The 23,456-nt window shown below is 37.7% G+C and overlaps 1 protein-coding gene across 3 annotated transcripts in view; it reads right to left on the reverse strand.

Moving 5' to 3' along the window:
• ttll5 (tubulin tyrosine ligase-like family, member 5) overlaps positions 1 to 23,456 on the reverse strand; it is an 81,693-nt gene that overhangs the window by 20,344 nt on the left and 37,893 nt on the right. For all 3 annotated transcript variants that reach the window (XM_026934367.3, XM_026934366.3, XM_026934365.3), the window contains exons 20-29: positions 23,269 to 23,301; positions 22,872 to 23,023; positions 22,541 to 22,766; positions 19,977 to 20,094; positions 17,200 to 17,346; positions 17,027 to 17,121; positions 16,749 to 16,891; positions 15,218 to 16,042; positions 14,889 to 15,070; positions 8,211 to 8,332 (exon numbers count right to left, since the gene is read on the reverse strand). In XM_026934367.3, coding sequence (XP_026790168.3) covers positions 8,211 to 8,332; positions 14,889 to 15,070; positions 15,218 to 16,042; positions 16,749 to 16,891; positions 17,027 to 17,121; positions 17,200 to 17,346; positions 19,977 to 20,094; positions 22,541 to 22,766; positions 22,872 to 23,023; positions 23,269 to 23,301 — 2,043 coding nt within the window. The remainder of the gene's footprint in view (positions 1 to 8,210; positions 8,333 to 14,888; positions 15,071 to 15,217; positions 16,043 to 16,748; positions 16,892 to 17,026; positions 17,122 to 17,199; positions 17,347 to 19,976; positions 20,095 to 22,540; positions 22,767 to 22,871; positions 23,024 to 23,268; positions 23,302 to 23,456) is intronic.

A 23,456-nucleotide genomic window follows, 5' to 3' on the forward strand; every position in this document is an offset into this window, starting at 1 on the left:
TCTCTCAAGGTAAATGGAGAATGTGGTGGGAAAAAAAAAAAAAACAGCACTTTTGACCAAGAAAAAAAAAAACGTTAATGGACAGAGATTGGACAGAGATTAAAAACACTGTTTGCTTGCATTGCTCTCCTGTGCCGGACAGCACTCAGATATGTTCAACCACTTTGAGCAGCAGGAATAATTCAGGAATGTATAATCATTGATATGGTGAAGCTTTCTGCAAGGAGACATTTATGTGAACATTTATGGAAGGAGTCTCCAGTTTCAGCGCACTGTAACAGTCAGTAAGTTTTCAGCCACTGGAGAGTCTTCAGGACAGAGGGCTTGGCACATTCTGGTTTCTCACAATGTTTCTCATGAAAGAGGAAAAAAATGAGAGACTGGTGAGGGAAAGACTCTTTATAACTGGTATAACAGGTGATAACAGGAACTAGCCTGTCTCGCAGACATTGCACAATATTAAATGTAACTGTAAAAAGATAAAAAGCAGGACACGCATCTGAGTGGTGCAACAGAACAGCGTTCTCTACATTGTTAAGAGATAGTGAGTTCAAATCCCAACAATACCACAGCCATCCATGGCTGGAAGTCATGCTCTCTCATACACTCTTGCCTGTCAATCACAGTGACCCAAGCCAATCAGGGGAACAAGGCAGATAGGCAGAAAAAAGCATGATATGTTGTTTATTAATAAATAAAAATATAATCGTTTTCAAGTTTCTGTTGTATAGTAGGAATAAAACACTATGTGATGTGCTGTTATAGGAAAACAATCAACTTCGGGTGGTAACAGTAACTCCGCTTTGCATCAGGCCACATTACACCACCACAGCGTTCATTAATTTCTTATAACACCACATACTGTTGTGTTTTACTCTTTACATAGTTAAGAAATTTTTTAAAGTCTGCGAGGATTTATTTGCTTGAACACAAGAAAAGCTACATTTAAATTCAATTAATCCTGAACAACCACGTGCACTGCAAAAACGCAATAAAATAAACAATTTGTTTCAACTTCAAAACGGATCTAAATACAATCACAGAACCAAGCAAATTCAAATAAACTAAACCACAAACAGCCTGCAGTCTGTGCTGCACCTAGAGCTATAACTCACCTCTGACAGTGATGCTAGATATTATTATTCAGGGTTTACATGTAATAAGCAATGTTTGCTGACACCTACCGTGTTAGTCATGCACATTTCAAGTATTATTCTCATGCGCAACTTTAGGAAAAGGAATGCTTAGGGAAATGACATCATTCAGCATCATTCCATGGCTCTGGAGTAATACCTCAAAGCACCAAGCTGGTCAATGTGGCTAACAGCAGGACATGGAGTGTCAGGGTATTTCCATCAACTATTTATTTTCTCTCTCTCTCTCTCTCTCTCTCTCTCTCTCTCCCTCAGTTCAGCTTAGGAAAACATGGCCAACAGAAGGTCATGCAACAAAATGTATTGTTAATAACTGTTAGCCAGAAGGAGAACCTCGCTGAGGGAATTCTGGCAGGTCAAAAGGTCAGAGTCAAGATCAACACTGTGCATACAATACACATCAGGCTGCAACTTTGCCTCTCATTTCTGACCTGTAACAGCATGGTAAGCAAAATAAAAGTCAGAATAAAGACACTAACAACTGTGTGAATCACTTAGGTTAAGATTATGGGTATATAATGCTACAGATTTGTATGGTGAGCCAAGTGAAATGGGGCAGCAGTTTCCAGTGCGCAGTCTCTCGGATGTCGTATTAGCACAATGCTATTATCCTAGAGCAGAATTTCCCTCAACACATCCTCAGAGGAGAGCTCTGCACAACTCTCCATATGGGTCTAATTAAGATGAATAGAAACATTTTTATTCAAAGGAAGAAGTCGTGGTTTTGTACTGACCTGTTTAATTTATTTTTAATAGTCTGTCCACTTTGGCCCCTCATTAATTTGCTATGATTTCAGTAACTCTGATGATGCATCTGTAACCGTATTAATATATCCTTTATGTTTCCAGGATTTTAGGAAGTACTAAATTCAGTTAAAGAAAATAAACATATATTAAATCAGTGCACTGTAAATTTCTTATTTTTTCACTCCTTTACATTACTTCATTGAAACATGACACAGCAGTGCTTCAGAATTTTTGAATTTCCTGCGAGGCTTTCAAACACTAAAAATATTCACTCATAACACAAGTAGCAGGAAGGTTTTTCTATTTTAGTTGATGCTGACGCTTTTAAGCAAATATGTCAGAAACTATTACAGTATCACATTCCAAGATTATTAGTCTAGGCCAAAATTTCTTCAATGTGAAATGTTATACATAAACCTATGAATTTAAAGTGAAAGAACAGGATTCTGTTTAAACTTTTCTCTGTCAACTGTTCATTCTTAACAAGTAAATCACATTTTTATTCAGTATGTTTCTTATAAAAGATTCGGCACGATACAGGACACTATACAGGGCCCTCTAGAATTCTTGGCGCGCTTCATAAAAACAAGCAAAAATCTTTGTCACATAAACATTACACAACAACAACTTTCCACTCAAACAATAGGACAAACATTTTTCGTACAAAAAAGTCATTTTCATTAGAACTACTTTTTAAAATAATAGTATTTTAAATAAATGCATAAAAAATGTATTATTTTTCCTTTGTTTTCAGTCCCCAGGAACTGTTTTTGCCTTTAACCATGTTCTGTTTCTCTGGGGTATAAATATGAGGTTGCACACAGATAAAATCCCTTTGTGATCCATTACTATCAACACAAAAAGCTGAGGGATGTAACAATACACAAAATTCTTATTGGATATGATGATACGGTGTCTCCATACAATATATTTTCGATATAACAAAAATAATCATCGCCTTAATATGTGCCTTAGGATTCCATTTTCAGTTTGATTAAAACATTCAACATTATAAAAGCACAATAATGTGCCACTTAAAAATTACACAGCGTTTGTGTGATCCATTCAGACTCTTAGCAGCATATAACAAAACAAAAGCTGTGCATTAGAATGTAACAAATTTAAACACTGCTAACTTTAAAAGTGTGACATTGGGAAACATGAGGTTTTTTCTTATTCCTCTTTCAGCTAGTTGTGCTCTCAGCGCCATGTAGCTCTTTATAGCCCTAGAGGTGTTTTTGTATCCTGCATTCTCCACCACCGAATATGAACTTCCTTATCGCTAGGCATGAGACGATAAACTAAAGCCATGATACGAGACATATCCCAAATACAGGCTTCACTAGATGATAGTGACATGACAAGATATTGATACAAATAAAAAAATTATATTTTAATACATTTATTTTGTAATGACAACAAATCGAACCATTGCAACATCAACACATTATATTGTAAGAAATGTAGATCAGGATTTAAGATAAGATATATTTTTCTCTATTATTAACATGTTATTTTAATCTTTTTTCAGTGTCGTACATGTATTTAATAGCAACATTATTAAAATGGAAAGATTGTTTGGTGGTAGATTGTGTCTTACATGATTAAATTAAAAAATTTGTATCATCACCGCTCTTACTGCTGTCCGAAATCCATCTTAAATGCACAAGCATGTCACACTTACCAATTTAATTGTACAGATGAGAAAAACAATTGTGATTTTATTTTGTATATTTCCTCATCCTCATGATTAATTTTTGGTTATTCAACTGCCAGCACAAAACATGGCGAGTGTGATTTACATCACAGCACACAGGAGTTTATTTTAACCTGCGTTTCAGGTCAAGTGAGCCACAGTAGAAACTGGAGTGCACGTATATATGGCAGTTTACAGTAACTGCCCTTTAGATGGCTATGCTATGGACCTGCTGTGAAAATGTTGAGCAGTAGTGTACTGTAGCTGTTTTGGTATTATTTTCTCGAAGTTCACGCGGCTGAATGAAACGAGGCTGTGGACTGGATTTGTCCCATGGGCCTTGCTTTTGACACATGTGCCATAATGCTTCCTTCTGATTAGCTTAACTTTTTGGACTATTATGTAAGCATGCTTCGAGGCAGTTGGGTTCCCACTTGCAAACTTCGTGCTCTGTATACTACTACCTCGAGGGTAAGAAGAGATAGAGCTCATAATGAATATTAAACGGAATATTAAATGGAAATATTGCAGTATACCTCAGAAAAGCAAAATTTGAGTATTTTGTATCGCGATATTCAAGACAACGAAATTCTGTCTCATTCCTACTAAGCACTATGGTGATTCCTTCAGCCCAGATTGCATCAGTCAGGAAAGACTGTCTGAATGCAGCAGAGAGTTTGTGTGCGTGCATGGGCATGCTGTATTAGCCATACGTTTGTGGTATTAGCCCCGGTGTAATATACACATATTTAGTGGATTCAGCACACTGTAATGTTTCAGTCCACCACTGTCGTAATTTACCGGGAAGTCAAAGCACTCTCATACACCAGACCTTAAAGACTTCTTCCAGCTCCTGCTTGATGATGAATGCAGGAGCTAGTTCAGTAGTATGCTAGTGTGCCGACACGTGAAAAACTGTACTTAGTTTGTATTTTTTTAAACCCCTGTAGCTTCTTCAGATCTGAAATAAAGTGGAAGATACTTTTTCAGAGCAGGGCGGGTGGGTTGATAAAGTTTAAATGTTTATTTCACATCATACACATAAAATAAGTGGTATCTTATGATGAATAGCCTACTTTATTGAGCAGTTTGTTAAATGCATTGTTCGATCTACAGACATATCGAATCAAGAGCCTTGCATAGAATGAAACGATTCATCGTACTGGTACATTCTAAAAATAGATACGTGTTTGACGTTGACTTGCACTTAAAGGATATAAAAGACACAAGCAGCTAAAATACAATGAAACACAATTAGGACCATAAGAAAACTTTTACATGTCTGAAACAATCTGGACTGGAATTGGACCTGTGAACACACTGTCCCTCCACACAGTTGGTTGTCAAATTTTGAAAACAACTGTTAACCGCAGCTGTCTAACAGCACAGCGCTGCAAGAAAGAAGCCCTTCCTGAGAGCATCTCACAAAATTCAGCACCTCAACTTCACACTTCATCAAGTGTTATTAGAACTACAATTGGCAACATGTGTTGTGGTCAGATTCGACCAAAATGAAACTTTTTGGTCATCAACAGGGAACTGTACACAAGGAAAAGCACCTGACAGCCGCTGTTAAATATGGCAGTAGATCAGTGATGCTTTGGGGTAGTTTTTTGGCTGATGGTTCAGCATGTGAATAATTTTCATATCTGAATGGGCTGCCCAGAAACTCAAGTTAAGCATCTGAATATGGAGAACTTTCCCTGTGTATCGACATCATTTTTCAACTTCATTTGCCAACTTAATTGACCAGCACTAAATAGAGCCTTAGAGCCTTTTTGTTATGTACAAAGAAGAAGAAAACTGATGTAGAACTGGAATGTCAGCCAAGTTAGACGAGAAAGTCAACATTATCGTCTTATGCTGGGCTCCACTCTCTTCTAACTGTACTCCAAAACCTAAATATGCAATAATTATGACATTCCGTTACAATCCTAAACCCTGCCTATTATTACTGTTTGCAAGCGGTACCCAATAACTTACTGGAAATGAATTTCTGTTTAAGCCAAGAGCAGAGGCAGCACGATCACCGATCCAAGAGCAGCTTAAATTACCAAAGTATTTCACAGACTTAACAACATTATCGTTTACAATGTTTGACATACACCACTGGTACAATCTAATATCACAGTGTTCAACAACCAGTCACATATTCTGCTGATTACTTCACATAGTTGTCTGTTGAACTCAAAAAAAAATACAGGATGGAACATTAAACCAAGCCAGAGGCTGCCTTATTTGTTCTAAGATTCAACAGGACCCCATCTTGAGTTCCAGCAGTGTGTTTAGGGTTACAGGTACAAATGAATAAGGAATTCTGGAATACCTCTGTATCAGTACAATGGGTTAGGGGGGGAAAAAGTAATAACAGTGGGAATATGGTTTGGAAGTGCTGACACAGCATACCTGGCAGCCCCTGGCGAGAGCAACTTCAAAGGCCCCTACTCTTTGAAAGGCATCACGCCTCACCCCCTTGGCTTAAAGAGTCAGTATGCTTAACGGCTTCAGCATGTTTGGCACAGACCACTGGTCCCAAAATGCTGGACACGGAGGGAAGGCTCAGGAAATCAAACATTAAAGACAGAATTAAAGTCAACATAATCAGGCATACATATCCTAATAACATCTTAAAAAATTATGCTTTGGAATTTTTTCAGCATTGGAAGACCTCATCCAAGGTGAGGAGTGGCAACAGCTTGGTTTGGTTTAATTTTGCTCGGTTTGGTGCACAGCAGACAGCAGCCAGTGGAAAGTTCCAGGCAGATGCTGTTCTAAAGAGATGCCACATTTTGACCAGAAATGAACCTTTAAACACAAACAAAATCCTACTGCCAAGACTTTCAAGGGAAGAAGAGGTCAAGGAAACGGCTGCATTCTGCAATCACTGGGGACAGAGCAATTAATTACTTACTAATCTCAACAGTATCAGTGACTCCGGCAGAGTCAGCATGGTGCTTACCGAATACACACAGTAAGAGTGGAGTAAAAAGTGCTCTGGATTAAACAATAATGAGATAAGCAGAAACAGAATATGCCATCAAGGCATTTAACCTTATAAGATGTGAAAGGCTGTTTTGGATATCTACGCAAGCATGCTGTGAGAAGATTATAAATTCACTACGTCTTTTACTTTCTTTTGTGGAAATAAAAACATTTTTAAAAAAGGGAAAAGCCAGACATTCCAAGAATTCCTTGACAGTTCCATACTTAAGGAAGGGTTGGACTAGGAAAAACAGACACGGGGAGATGAGGGCCAAAGTGTCTGAGATATTGTCACCAACCTATCACTATAAAACTGAGGAAACCACATAAGCTTAACCCTTCCTCTCATTACATGGCACTGTGGGAACACCTCAATTTACAAGCGATGATACTGCAGTATGTCTTCCCAGGTGTCTTACTGCACGCACACGATAAATGTGCCTATTTTATGTTTTAGTCTTTTAGCATCATGCGACATTGTTGCCATACAAGCTCCAGTACAAATTAAATTTCTAGGAATTCGTGATGAACTGAAAAAGCACAGGAAGTTGTCTTTTACTTCTTTTCACAGTCATCTTTCACTTATCCTCACCTTCTCCTCTGCTGAGATGACGATGCGAATTTAGGTGTTTGTCTTTATTCGCCAGAAAGGTAACACACAAATGATGAACCCTGATCTAAAAAGTATTTTCACTTTCTTTAACAGATAATATATTCTTACATTTCAAAGGCGTAGTACCTGCCTAACAGTCTCACCACTTAAATGACCTCTTTTCCATCAAAACGTAGACTCCCAGCTCTCTTTAAAGATTCTTCAGAGACCATTAAACTGGCCTTTAAGTTTTATTGCCTGTGACCGATTTAGCCAACACAAACTAAGCACCTATAAAATTGTCCAGAAATGATTACACTGAGAAAGCTTACAGAATTCTAATTTGCCTCTTCAATGAAGCACTTTCAGTACCTCTTTCTGTAACATGCACTGCTTGAAGGGAGAGGGGGAATCAGGCAGTTAGATGAGAAGTAAAAAGAATTAGAGGTCTGTCTCTCTCTGTCTCTCACTCTCACTCTCTCTCTCTCTCTCTCTCTACTGCCCTGCAAGGAATGAACCACTTTCTACAGACAATTAATGCTTCTCTGGCAATCCACCGAAACTCTTTTATCCCATCATATAAAGAATGTGATTCTCATTGCATTGTGAAGGAGAACCACAAACAATAAGGGGCATTTTTTAATACTACAGGTTGTTACATTAAATTAGGGAAAAAGAAATGCATGATGCAACTACAGAACCCAATTTCACTCCAATTCCAACATTTACGATGGCACTGAGGAAACATACTAGAGCTAATCTGGAACACTTACCCTTTGTTACCTTCCAGACACATTAGTGCATAAAATGGGCGTACTTGTAATAGTCAAAATACATAAATGTACTGTAATAGCACCAAAAACTACACTGGTTTAACGCTACATTACAGTGCTTTATGGCGTGATAGTTTACACTTATCACAGATCTATAAAAGATTTGTGAAACAACTTCTGACAACCTAAATGTAAGACAGCCATGCAGGCGAGGGTTTAAATATTGCTCCCTCCTAGTCCACGCACACACATAAATGGGAACTTACCTCACAGCACCAGAGAGGTTCATGCCTGAGTGCTGAGTTGTCGCTGTATCAGGCCGAGCTCCTGATGTGACGCTCTGAGCCCCTCTGCTGAAAACTCCTTTAGCTAGGTTCAGGTTGGTCAACTATGTTAAAAAAAAATAAAAAAAAAAAACGCAAAAAAAAAAAAAGAGTTAGAAAACAACAATAAAAATAAATATTGTTCTTATACTTACAGCTCTATTTTTATTTTCAAAAGCCGGAGTTTATTTCTGGTAATCAATTGCATGAATAAATGTTGCAAATGTGATGAGGCAGAGCCAGTTACAGACCAAAGCAGTGATAATTCTTATAGCTTGTTCTGTTGTTTTGTTATTACTAATTTCTTCATTGGTGGAAACTATTAAAAATAAAATGTCTGCTCCTACTCATGACACACTAACACAACAGTGATGCGTAAAATAAAAACACATTTCTATAGCTCAGAATTTAGAGGTTATCCAGGAACCATTAACAGACATTTAAAGGAAATAAGCAATTATACAGACAGGCTAGTCTCTAAGAGCAGGATGTAATTACACACTTATTTGTATCTTTCCCACTCTAATCATGAACACATATACTGTAAACAAACCCTAGGGTCATCAAAAGCACTGGACCAAGACATGGGAAAAGGATGTAATATAGACTGGAGCGATTAGGCAGCCGGATAGATTAAAGAGCTCATAGAAAGCTTCCAGATTCAAAATGCTAAATTTTGGGATTTTGGAACTGTGGCAATATACTACTTCTGCTCTTCCTGCTCCTCCGGAGTTGACAGAGCTGTTTATTTTCCCAGAGTATACGCCTGGGTTTCTAGACAGGTGGACAGCTTAGTAGTTTGTCTGGTTATCATACCAGAGAAAGGGGAAATGTCAGGCATTCCTTAGCGACAGGTGTTTAAATTAATGCAAGATCTGACAGAGTACAGCCAGGCCTTTGGAACCTCCATGGGCTTTGAGGAAAGAGTTTATTTTCTAATGTTACACATATTTGGTTGAGATCTGCCATCTCTTGTCAATACACATCAAGATCAGTGACTCCAAAACACAACATGCATGACCTGCAAATGTCAAGCATTTAGTGCGTAAGCTTGCTCCACTGCTCAGTCATCCTAATTATAAAATTAAACAGTGCACTGCATGGAGCACAGTATTAATGCTTTTCTAATTCCAAATGTAATTCTGAACAGTAAGAAATGTAGTTTCTTAAACTAATTTGCTGCAGAAAGAGCTACAAGAACAAGCTGCTAAATAAAAATGAAATAAAAATATGCCTGTATTTGGATTAAGCCTTTCTGTGGGTCTAATGCCACACTGTAGCGCCCCGGCCGTCTCCAGCACAAGCTAAAGGAAATTGCCGTCATATTTCAGCCACATTACAAACAGGCCACATGCCAACTATGATGACCAACCTCGAGTAATGACTTCATTGAAAAGATAAATATACGCTGCTTGACTTAGGTCAGAAATGCAAAGTATGTGCCTTTTTCAGACCCTTAAATGTTCATTTTATTGGCATACGGACCAAAGATCTAAAAATATGTGCAAATCATCAACAAGTTATCCATTTTCTGTAGGTACAGACTTTATCTTAAATGATATGTCAGTGAAACTATGATGTTTCTCCAGCCAAAAGCATTTGCTGGTAGATAAATGAATTGTCTTGAAAAATTGTCTTGAAAAAATACCAGCCAGGATGGCAGAGTTTTTGTGAGAATATAACTGCATGGTCTTCTGTATTTGAGGCTGAATGATGCAAGGGGGATACAGAAACATTATTATACTGGGCTGCATTGGTGTGTGCTTGTGCATGTGTGTGTAAAGATGCTTGGTAAAGTTGAAAGGTTAATGCAGGATGGCCATCATGTCCTTCTGGCAAAGTTCATGGGCGACATTCTAAATCTGATTATAACAATTTTATAACAGTCCTAACAGAAAGGTGCATCTACACTACATTATAATGTGTGATCTTTTATCAGACATGTGAAACAAAACAAATTTTAAAGAAACCGCTACATTAGCTGTAATGTACTATGAAAAACCTGCAAATACATTTAATATACTGTACACATATAGAAGGATGTTGAAGGTACTTTTTTATTAAAAAGCGATGAACCAGATGTAAGATGAGCCAATCAGTATATTAATCTGGAACAATTTGCGGAGATGTTTTGAACTCTCCAATATGAACTGACACTACCTGGAAGCCCCGCCCCCTTCCCCCAATCTAGCATGCTCTCGACTAAAATCATGCAGGCCTCCGCACTTTCTGTCAAAGTAAATGGAGAATATTTTGAGTTTATTAATATGAAATAAAATCTAACAGCGTATGTTCGACTTAGCTAACATTAGACAAGTATATAGTTAACATCATTTAACTATATATGCAACCAAACAATTTCAGCAAAATAACAAATGGATGGAAAAAAAAGGATGAAAAGTTTGACCTAATAGATTAAATAGGCCTACAGCGTCAGAAGTGTCAAATCTAACTCTTTACAAATATTGTTAATGGTGATTATAATTAGAAAGTGATTAAATACTTTGTTAAATAGAGTTCAAACACGTTCAAACAATTTGAGCAGCAGATCAACAGTGAAAAATGTTGGTCAGGACATTAGACAACCAATCTGTAATAGAATTTTATAGACAATGTACTGTTATTATTATTATTATTATTATTTTTACTGTTTACTGCGGATTACTGGAGAAGCCTAAAAATCCACCATCCAGCTGAATTTTCGCAATCACCACTAATGGCATTATAATGGCCTGACATACTCTCCATAAAACTATTATTGTTTTTATACTTTCCCATGCTCATGCCTTATCTTACCTTATCAGTTCTTGACGATTAAATCGTTTATCATGATTTTTTAAAACAGAAAGTTGTAAGCGAGGAAAAGTCAGTATTGTACACGACTAATGCTGTGGAACATCAGCAAAACAGATTAGTTACTGTTATCAGTAGTGTTATATCAGCTTTAAACAGCTTTCCGTCACTAGCGTCTCTTTTCTCTCTCTCTCTACGTTAACAAGACAAAAAAAAAATGCAGCTTATCATGTTAGCAAGAAACCACAAAGCCCTCCATCCTAAAGACTTTCCCATGTCTGAAAAATTAGTTAGACACATTTTTCAAATCCGCTTATGTGGAGCGTCTGCCATCCAAGTCTCTGTTTAAGTTGTTATCATAGAAATTATGACATTAGAAGTACATTAATATAAACCTAAAAGCCAGAACTAATGTAGGAGCTATTCTGTTCTAGAAAATTAATGAACACCAAATAGAATGAAGCATTCAGCAGCTGTGTGGTATAAATTGGAATAATTTTTTTTTAGCATACAATCAGGTCCATAAGTATTTGGACAGTGACATAATTTTCATAATTTGCTCTGTACACCACCACAAGTTGCTGCTTGTTTGTGGGCCCTTCTGCCTTCAATTTTGTCTTCAGTAAGTGAAAAGCAAGCTCAAATGGGTTGAGGTCAGGTAACTGACTCGGCCATTCAAGAACATTCCATAACACTACCTCCAGATGATGACAGATGATGTGGTATTCTTTGGATCATGATGCCTTTCTTTTCCTTCTCCATACTCTTCTCTTCCCATCATTCTGGTACAAGGTAATCTTGCATCAGCAATGGTCAGTTTTTTTTGTTTTTTTTCCCTTCAAAGTCTAATATGGCCTTTCCATTCTTGAGTGTTATCAGTGGTTTGCATCTTGAGGTGAACTCTCTGTATTCACATTCATGAAGGCATTTCTTGATTGTAGACTTTGACAATGATGTGTCTACCTCCTCCAGAGTGTTCTTGACTTGGCTAGATATTGTGAAGGGGTTCTTCTTCAACAAAGAAAGAAATCTGCAATCATCCACTTTAGTTGTCCTCCGTGGTCTTCCAGGCCTTTTGGTGATGCTGAGCTCACCAGTGCATTTCTTCTTTATAAAAATGTACCAAATTGTTGATTTGGCCACTCCTAAAGTTTCTGCTATCTCTCTGATAGGTCTGTTTTGTTTTTTCTGCCTAATGATCACCTCCTTCACTTGCATCAATACCTCTTTGGACCGCATATCCCATGAACAGCTACCAACTGCAAATTCAACACTTGCAATCAACTCCAGATCATTTATCTCCTTAATTTGTCATGAAATAACAAGGAAACAGGCCACAGCTGGCCATGAAACTGCTTATCAGTCAGTTGTCTAATTACTTTGAAGCCTGTGAAAATGGAGGGACTCTAAAAAAAAAAAAAAAAAGGCTGTAATTCCTAAACGGTTAATGAAATGTTTGTGAAACAAAACCCCTGATTTAAAGCTGAAAGTCAATCATATCTTGATTGCTTCATAATCCATTGTGGTGTGGTACAGAGGCAAAATTACAAAAACTGTGTCACTGTCCAAATACTTACGGACCTGTCTGTATTTGATCTTATATAAATTGTTTACAAATCCAAATACAGCACACAACTTCTCAATATTCAAAAAGCAAAAGCATGGTCAAACTTGCCACATTGGCTGATAATTCGATGATACAATGAAAAATTACATGGAAGCAAGAATCAATGCATTCTGAAATAGCAATCCCAAAAAAATATGAAGACTGGATATAGCCTACTTAAAATAAAACCACACCAGAACTCTTTGGTCAACTGGTAAAAACATACGTAAGATGCAGATACTACGTCTTTCATCAATACAAATGGTAACCCAAATAGAAGAAGTTCTTGGAGCATAGCATTTGCAACTATATCAGCATTTAACAGACGTAATACTCAATAAACCAGGCAGATATAAATATCTCACTATGCGACCACAATGCTTTTATGACCCATCAGCAGATACTGACAGCAAAACTGCTTCTAAAAGTGCAACTGACTTATCATGCCTTGCAGATGCACTGGAATTTTTGCGTGATTTCTGATGTGCATTTGTGCCTTTGTGATATATGTATATGCACTATTTTTTTCTATGTTGTTATACCTAAGTCAGCCCCACTCTCTTAATACATGAAGCACTACAAAGCACAAGTTTGATTTACATTTGATTGAATTCTAAACCCAAAAATAAAGCAGGGCATAAATCTGTTCGTGTGTTTGTCTAACCCATAAAACTAGGCTGGAAAGTAACGTGCCCGAATGAACTTTCCATGATAAACAAAGCAAACACCTTCTAATGTAACAGTATACATTAGAGTGAAGGAGTAAGGGGAGGCAGAAAATGTGCAGTCTGTGTGGTCTGGTGACACTGCAATGAGGAGAAAGGAAGGGAGGGAATTAGGAGGGAACTCAGCCAGTGGGCTTCCCACTGAAAAAAAAAAGCTTCAGGGCAGAAATGATAGAAGAGAAAAAAACAAGAGCACTCTTACTCCCTCACTTGGTGCCAATTTGCCACATTCTTCTATTTATAAGCATCAATTACTCAGAAAAAAAATCTGCCTGCCTGTTAAATATCAACACAAAGCACCTCTGCTGTAGAGCATCTGATAATGAGACCTCACACAAAGCTTTGTATCTTCCACCAGCCACCATGTTGTACCTTACAGTACATCTCTGGTATTTGGCTCTGCTTAGGCACCAACAAAATGATCAAATGCTAACAACATAAAGTAGCATGCAGAACTTCTGGTACTGTTCTAATGTAGGCATGTAAGAGTACTGTTAACTATAAACATGCACCTTATATTCTGCACACATATTACTCTAACTAAAGAAAAAAAACATTGCACAGATTGGTCATACACTACCACAGTATGTTACTGAAACAATACATAATAGGTTGTTCTTCCCTAACTATCTTAAAATCTACAAGAAGAAAAGTAAGGAGTGAAACATGAAAGGACGTGCTGTTATAGGAAAATAATCCACAGTGCGGTTGGTGGCGTGATGCCTGACGCAAAGCGTCGTGAATTTCTTTTTGTGTGTGTGTGTGTGTGTTTTATTCCTCTTATACCATAATCAACAATTACAATTTATTAAAATATTTATCAGTGTATTAATGAAGACATGCCACACTTTTACCCGTTTATAGTTATATGTAACGTTGTGATAGTTAATTACTATTATCAATTATAGCATCTATAAACAGTCATTCCCTCACCAGCCTTTCTCTCAAAGTTAATAAGACAAGTCATGTTACTGAGAAACCAGAAGGTGCCAGGTCCTGTCCAGAAAACTTGCTGACCGTTATAACTCTTTGACACTGGAGACTCCTTCCATAAATGTTAAATAAACGTGTCCTTATAGAAAACTTCTTTATTTTTCATTGTTATATAACACGTTCTTCAATCCTTTTATTATTAGTCTTAGGTTATGTCATACTTTGTTAATCATTTGTAGTCACACAATTAATAGGTTAATGTTGTGGAACTTTGTTGAGACAAGTTATTTCCTGTTATCATGTACATTATAACAGCTATAAACAGACTTCCTTCACTGACTTTTCTTTTTTCTTTCTTGAAGTTAATATGAAAGAAAAAGCCCTCTGTCCTGAAGAATATCCCTTAGTGGAAAACTTACTATTTATTACAAAGTGCTGACACTGGAGACTCCTTCCATAAATTTTAAATAAATGTCTCCTTGCAGAAAGCTACACCATATCAACAAATATAAGTTCCTGTGAATGAGCTGTTACTATAGAAATGAGAAGTCCCTGGGCACTCACATGTTGTGTAAGGAGACTAATGTGGCTGGAGGTGCTGTACTGGCGAGCAGCTTGTTTCTCCACTAGTTTCTTCAGGGCAGCCACAATAGCCTGATGATTTGACTGGGCCTGGGCTGAGAGTGAATCTGGCTCCTTAAACATTCCCGCAGAAGCAGGTCTGGCCTTACTGGCCTTATTACTCACTGAAAAACACGCAAAATATACATATAGTTTGAAGAGCTGAATCTTTTTGAAATTACTTAATGTGACCTTCTGGAAAAAAAAAAGAGTAAAAAACACACACAGTGTAATACATTCTATGTGCAGCTGACTGAAGATAAAATAGTTACCTTGCACTGCAGAGGAAGGCCATAAGACAGTCTGACTGTACATGTTTGTAGTACAGGCAGTGGAAGATGAAACACCACTAGTGACCAGCTGTGCCATTTGTGAACCCTGGCTTTGTTGTAGCACTTCAGTAGTTGCAAATGATCTGGGCGAACGTGAATTTGATGAAGCCCACATTACTCGTGTAGGCCGCAGACAATTTGTATTTGAAGAAGATAAAGTAGTTTGTGGTTCGCGTTGAGAATCAGCATGCAGGTGTGGGGGAGGATGGATATAAGGAGGAGGTTGAGCCTGGGGCTGAGCTTCAGGTTCAGATCGTGGGAAGCACTGCTGCAGGTGGATATGCTCACAGTCTAGGGCTGCACGATAAGATGAAGTGTGTTGAGAACCCTGGGCCTTGACTTGCGATTTACAATTTTTTGCAGTTTCAGGCTGCTCAATGACATCGTTAACCATTTTTGACAGTTCATCGTCATTTCCAACAACTGTAATGTGGGAACTTTTATTCCAAAATTCTCCATCTTGTAAACCTCTTGTTTTGCTTTCATTAGTTTGAGTCCCAAAGGCAGTTGAGGCCTCAGGCTGACCTTCTGTCACTGTATTTCCATTTTGAATTTTGTTGTTTTTGTGTCCACCATTATTTAATGTACTATATTTGTCACTGTTTTGAATAGTGTTACTATGGCTGTTCATATTCACAGTTATACTGCTTTTGTTGTATCCTGGTCTGGTTACACTCTCTTGGATTTCTGCGTTTTTTGGTGAGTCGGCCTTGGCAGTCAGCGACAATCCTGAAGCGCTAGAGCCTTCTTTGGAATTTAACAGATCTGGATTGAGGGAAAAATAAATATGCCCCATCACAGATTAGTGATAATACTGTGATTCTTCCAACATGCATTTTATAGAATGTGTCATTTTTATGATGCTATAAAAGTTATTTTATTGACACCCTTCAGCTCCAGAATGTAGTGGAACTAAGATATAAAAATTAATTATAGTAAATTAACATTAGTAAATCAACTTGTCATATTAGTGAGTAAACATTTCCTGGTTGCCGGTAATATGTATGCAATTCTGTTACCTAGTGCTCATAGTTTCCTATTATCCTAGTTCTGCTGTGTTAGTTTGTAATTCTTAATAGTTTTCTTGTACTTCTAATTTTCTAGTTCCCTAGTTCAGTATTGTTCTAATTCTTAGTATCTTATGATTTCTTTTCTTCCCTGTTGCAGATATTTTTTGGTGTTGCCTGGTTCAACCTCAGCCTGCCTTGGAAATGAGAATGTATTTGCCAGTGATTCTTCTGTGTTTTGACCCTAGGCATGGACTCCACATCCTCATGTGGTACAGTGTGCATCCTAAAAAAGTCAGTTTACTCCATTCTGTTCCTTTCATGAACTTCATCACTGATGTCAATCACACAGAGATACAGTATACTATGGATATCTCCCACAATTTAGTAGTCATATCCTTTGAATCACTAACAAAACTATGCAAGATTAGAACAATAATCTGGTTATAACAGTGGATGCTCACTTCTCCTGCTGTGATGCTTTGCTGGCTCCCCTGAGCTGTTACTGCATTCTTTGTTACGGTCTCTTCTGGAACTCCCCAAAAACACACTGGCAGACTTGTTCTTGTGTGTGTAGAAAGTGAGGACATCTTCTAGATCACTTTCACTTTGAACAGGTGAGATAAGACAAATCCAGAAATAAAACAAACTCAATCCTACTCTGATACTATGTTATTTATGTAACTAAAGTGTTCACATGACCAGTATACCATACAGAAGGAGTGATATTAAGCACACCAACCTTGCTTCCAAAATAAACTCCCGAAACACGTTTGAACTGATGCATCGATCTTCATCTTCAGTCTTCTCCAAACTTTTTGCCATTTGTTCTGTCTCCTAGGTTACAGATATGACTTCAATTAAGTCAATTGTCTACCACATAAAAAACTCACAATCACATGTGTAACATCAGACCTGGTTATAACAGTGGATGAACTCCCCGAGCTGATGGGCCAGTATGCGGCGACGGTCAGGCAGGGAAAGCTGGCGGCTGGGTAGCACCACCTGCATGCCCTGCTGCAGGTTACTGGCAGCTCGCATCAGAAAACGCATTACCAGCTCCTACAGGATGACACAGAGTTGGATCATACATGGTGAAATTTAGCATAGCCAAAGGGGTCATACAGAAGTTTTGTGGCACTGTTAAGCAATGAAAGAAAAATATTAAGGAAGTTTCATAGGAGGCCAGATTAGACCACATCAAAATACCTAAAGGACCGGTCACCAAACGCGTGTGTATGTGTGTGTGTGTGTGTATGTATGTATACTGAGAACTTATACTATTACCAGAACACTATACCAATACTGAGTAGGGCCTCCCTTTGCTCTCAAACCAGCCTCAATTCTTCATGGCATGAATTCCACAAGATGTTGGAAACATTCCTTTGATATTCTGGTCCATGCTGAAATGATTGCATCACGCAATTCCTGCAGATTTTTCAGGTGCACTTTCATACTGAGAATCCCCCACTGTACCACATCCCAAAGATGTTCTATTGGATTCAGATCCTGTGACTGGGAAGGCCACTGAAGAATACTGAACTCATTGTCATGTTCATGAAAGCAGTTTGAGATGACCTTTGCAATGTGACATTCTGCATTATCATGCTGGAAGTAGCCATTAGAAGATGGGTAAATTGTGGCCATGAAGGGATGCACATGGTCAGCAACACTACTCGAATAGGCTGTGGCATTCAAGCGAAGATTGATTGGTATTAACGGGCTCAAAAGAAATCATTCCCCACACCATTACACCACCTCCACCAGCCTGGACTGTTGACACAAGGCAGGTTGGGTCCATGGATTCATGCTGTTGGTGCCAAATTCTGACCCTACCAACTGTGTGCCTCAGCAGAAATCGAGATTCATCAGACCAGGATACGTATTTCCAGTCTTCAACTGTGCAGTTTTGGTGAGCCTGTGCCCACTGCAGCCTCCGTATTCAGTTCTTGGCTGACAGAAGCGGAACCCAATGTGGTCTTCTGCCTTAAGGTTCAATGTGTTGTGCATTGTGAGATGCTTTTCTGCTCACCACAATCGTACAGAGAGGTTATCTGAGTTACTGTACATTTTCTGTCAGTTCGAACCAGTCTGGCCATTCTCCGTTGACCTCTCTCATCAACAAGGCATTTTAGTCTGCAGAACCGCCATTCACTGGATGTTTTTCTTTATTGCGCCATTCTGAGTAAACTCTAGAGACTGTTTTGTGTGTGAAAATCTCAGGAGATCAGCAGTTATAGAAATACTCAAACCAGCCTTTCTGGCACCAACAGTCATGCCACAGTCAAAATCAGTGAGATCACACTTTTCCCCCATTTTTCCAATGGCTGACGTGAACATTAACCGAGGCTGTTGGCCCATATCTGCATGATTTTATGCATTGCACTGCTGCCACATGATTGGCTCATTAGATAATTGCATGAATGAGTAGGTGTACAGGTGTTCCTAATAAAGAGCTCAGTGAGTACACACACACACACACACATCATATATACATATATACATCAGAATCAAAATATATTTTTTCGCCATATACATTTACATGTATTAGGCATTTTTCTTGGTGTTTGATCACAACACGATACATTCAACACACACATTTCAGACAACACAACACAATTACCATCCTGATATACATATATTACACCTAATATACAAATTAAATGGTAGGCTCAGATGTAATTTGCATTGCAGTGGAGGTAGAAATAGCAGCTGGATGCAGTTCAGGCTGCATAAAACTGAGTGGAACCATTGTGAAACATAATAAATAATAACAATGATATATAGTTCGTAAAACTATATATAACTCGTATACACACACACACACACATGTAGTCAGAGAGAAATAAGGCTCTTGCAATTTAGCTAACTGTGTTAACACAATCTGCTGCAACTGTCAGGTGAAAGGAATAATTGCTAGTCAGCTGGCGACCTGTCACACATTCTAAGACAGAAGCCGCTGGCCAGTTGACATCTGTCTGTGGGCCACATATGGCCCTGGTGCTGGACTTTGGACACCCTTGTTTTATAGCATGTCGATTTTTAAACCATTACAACTTTTTCAGATTGTAAACTTTTTTAAAGATATATTTGGCATATTGCATAAGTGTAAATGTTTAAAAAGTTAAAAAGTGTCTAGAATCCAATTTATTACGTAAGGAATAAATTACGACAAAACATATTGTTATAGGAAAATAATCAACAAAGTGGTGGTGTGGTGATGTTACAACCCTGAAATTGATAATTTTCCCAAAGTGTTTCGTCTTATACCCACACTCCAAATTCTTAATGTTGTGAAACGCCCACAAAACAACTTGGTTGATGTTATTACTTACATTATAACAGCTAGAAACAGTAACTGCAGAGGCCTCTGTTCTGAAGACTGTTCCATATAAGAAAACATAAGAAATTTCTTTTTGGAGATCCCATCCAAAATGCTACATAAATGTAACGTGTCCATCTTAACAAGACCCTGTGCAAGTTGGTACTACAGAAACCACAATGAATTAGAATGTGCACATTAATATACATAATATATATTTGCCTTACAGCTGGCACTGCTTTTTTTCCAAGCTGCTTTTACAGAAAAATCAATAAACACCTTCTGACCAATCAGAACTGAGAATTGTGGTGTGGTATAAATATATTCAAGAGATGTTCAAATTAAATCATGTATAATTAAAAAAAAATACCATCTGGTCATTGTCCTTTTGTTCCCATGCTGGGGTACTGTTGGTTCTGCTCTCTACAAGCAGTCTCATCTGGACCCGATGGAGATAAGAGGAGAAGGCCATGCGTGCCTGAACCTTACTGCATAAGAGAAAGTGGTAGTGGAGAAGACACAGAAAGAACAGATGGGCGAAATGGTTAAGATCATAAAACACAAACATGTGGTAAGGAGAACATGGGAATAGGTACATAGACAAGGTAGAGAGATAGAGGTTTAGAAACAAAAAAGTAAAAAAAAAATAAAATAAAATAAAAAAAATAAAATAAAATAAAATAAAATAAATAAATAAAAAAGAAAAATCTGAAAATTTTCACACATCTGAACTTGTTTGCCCTTAACTATCTTAACTATGCTCTTATTTGTTGGTCTGGCATAGCAGAAGTCACACAGAGTGATATGTGTCAACGCCACAGAATATTTGTACGGGTAATACTTCAAGACAAAGAATGTCTTAAATCATGTTGTATGGCTGATAAACTGTTTAGATGTCCTGGAAGAACCTGGGGTGAGCAGTGGGACTACAATGTTTGGAAAATGTTTTGGAAAAAGCTGTCAAACACAAACAATGATATACTGTATTCTAATTGCCCAGGTCTCTTTTCGGTCCTGGCAAGCACAGAGGAATTTCTACAAACTCAGACTTGCCATTATAATTCCCTGCTCAAATTACAAATTGTGATGGGCTTTATAAGCCAAGTGGAGAGTGGTGTCTTTGTTACACTTTTGACAGGAGTATGTAATATTCATTAATGTCACTGTATAAAAAAGAGCAGGTTTAAATATTTTTGTAGGGCTCTTGCATAACATGAGGAAGGAGTGAACGTGTTTCAAGCCTTTCCAAGTTCCTGTTAAATGTTAAACAAAGGAAAGACAGTCTGACTCCACCAATCAGACAGCCAATTGGAGCCATAGAGGTCAAGGTTGACCGGCATGATTTGCTGGCTGAGGAAGGATCCACTTCCTGTGAGTATGAGGTAGACAATGAGGAGTCATGCAAAAGAAGACACACTGCATGAACAAGACACCACAGTGCAGCCAGAAGACAACAAAAACTGCAGCTTTGAAAAGGAAAAAAAAGAAAGAAAAAAGAAAAAAATTAAACAAGCCAAAAGATTTCCTTTTGGATACTGGCGTTAAGGTTAGGATTGTGTTTAGCTGTAGACATAGCATTAATTACTTACAGCAAAAATTATGTCAGTGGAAGGTCATCACAAGGATAGTAAGACACGTGTATTTCTGTGTGTGAATGTCTAGTGAGTTTATCTGTAGTGTAATGTGTTTCTTGATTTTATGCTGCACTACTTTTATTGGTCAATAGAGAGAGACTTGTGGTGTGCAGTTAAGCAGGGATCCTGGGATAGGAATATGAGAAAACAACAAAATGCATTCCACAATGAACCAGAGCACAGGAAAAAACACATCAACAAAAGGGGGCCTGGTATCCACTCTTCACCACATATTTAATTTAACTTAAAATTAAATATCTACTAAATATCTAAAGTGAAAGCACTTTACTGGAGTACACAATGCCAAAATGTTTTTTGCCTTACTACAATAAAAACATTTACACAACGTTGCCGTTCATAAATTGAAAACTATTCCATTTTATTACAGCATTATGAACATTTTATAAGTATGGGACTAAATTTTATCATTGGAAGGGTTATACTAGAGAAAACAAACATTCTGTCATCTTTGTGAGTAGAGGTTCTCAGCAAGAATCACTTGTAATGAGGCTATTGGCATGAATTACTTTGGGAGCTCCGCCTTAGGTAATCACAATACAGTTATGCTTCATAGCAAACGTATACAACATTTAGTTGCGGTCCACTAATTGACTGGACAAGGGGTGTTCCAACAGTGCTGAAATTTAGTACAACAGCACTGGTACATTGTTTGTTTATGTGTTTGCTACATAAAATTCCAATTCTAGCAATAGTTCGTTACATTGAAACTAGGCTTATTATGGGCTGTCAGTCACGGGCTGTTTTGGCAACGCTCTATCCAGCTGTGGCTTGTTTGGGAACTATTTTCATTGATGGAGCAAAAATAAACAAAATATTTGCCCATATTTTGTCTTAAATGTCAGTTACTCAATATTAATTTCTTGTTTATAGAAATGTTGTATAAAAGCAATATCACACTCGCAGCTGTGCTGTCATACTTAATATCAGAATAGCTGTGATTACCTGCGGCCTTGTGTTGATATTCAGTACAACAACACTCTTGCTCATGAGATATTGCTTAACTGAATAAGATATTGCTCTGCAGGTTTCCCTCTTAATAAATTTGAATCTTTTGACGTTTAACTGATCAGCTCCAATACTTTGTTTTGCAGATCTTCACTCCTAGAAGGTACCAAATAATAAATAAATAAATAAATAATCCTCTTCAAATTCTAAACAAAAGTCTTTAAGAAAAGGCCATAGTATTAAACTGAAAATGTCAAAATAAGTATTTTTAGCCAGAGAGACAAAAAAAAAAAAAAACCACCCGTTTTTGTGTGTTCATAATGTACACACTGACCTGAGATCCCACCCCTGCTGGAGAATATGGAGCAGATCCACTTTGGGTTTGCTGACTCTAGCTGGAAAGTGTTCTTCAGTTCGGTGCCTCTCCAACAGGGTGGGCTGAGGGTCTGTGTGTGCCAGAGACATTGTGTGCTCCTGCTTTCCCTGTGGTCCTCGCTCCTCTCTCTCATCAGCTTCCTCATTTTCACTGCTGTGCGCTGATGATGGTAAAGGCCTTCGACCTGACGACGGCAGGGAAAATACATAAATGCTTCAGTGTAGGTAAATCTAAGTTACATAGTAGAGAGCTATTTCCATGTTGTGTTTACTTCTGTATTGAGTTTTACCAGTTTTCCTTTTCCGAGGAGTGGCACGGCTAGTCGTATGCCTTTTCCTGTGTCTTCGTGCCTCGAGAGAGAGCAATTTGCTCTCATACTGAACTACATGACAGGTTTTATAGGCCTCCTCTTCTAAGGGCATATTACCCTTCAATCTATTCCTATGAAAGACATATACTAATATATACTAAACATGGATGATAAAATTGCAGTAACAATAAACAAGTTCATATCTCAAAAATAAACTATTAAAATAACTCTGTTGTGTACTTTATACAGATAATTAGCCATAAACACTGTTTTAACAAAGAAAATGCTTGAACACAAACTTTATCACAACCTGACTAACTGTTTGTGGGATTGGTAAGTCTGTTATAAGATTTTAGATGTAGAGATAAGTGTTCACCTGAATTGTGTGGTCACAGAGGATTTTTCTGACCTGAGGAATAAAAAACAATTTCTTTTAATATGAAAAACATGTTTGACAAGATGTTAGGCAAAAAGCACACTTGACCTTGTATCAATTATTATTAATCATTGTTGTTAAGGTATATATTTTATGACCAAAACATTTTGTGGAAACCTGAACCAATC

This window comes from Pangasianodon hypophthalmus, chromosome 10, assembly GCF_027358585.1.
Source record: "Pangasianodon hypophthalmus isolate fPanHyp1 chromosome 10, fPanHyp1.pri, whole genome shotgun sequence".
NCBI classification, from domain to species: Eukaryota; Metazoa; Chordata; class Actinopteri; order Siluriformes; family Pangasiidae; genus Pangasianodon; species Pangasianodon hypophthalmus.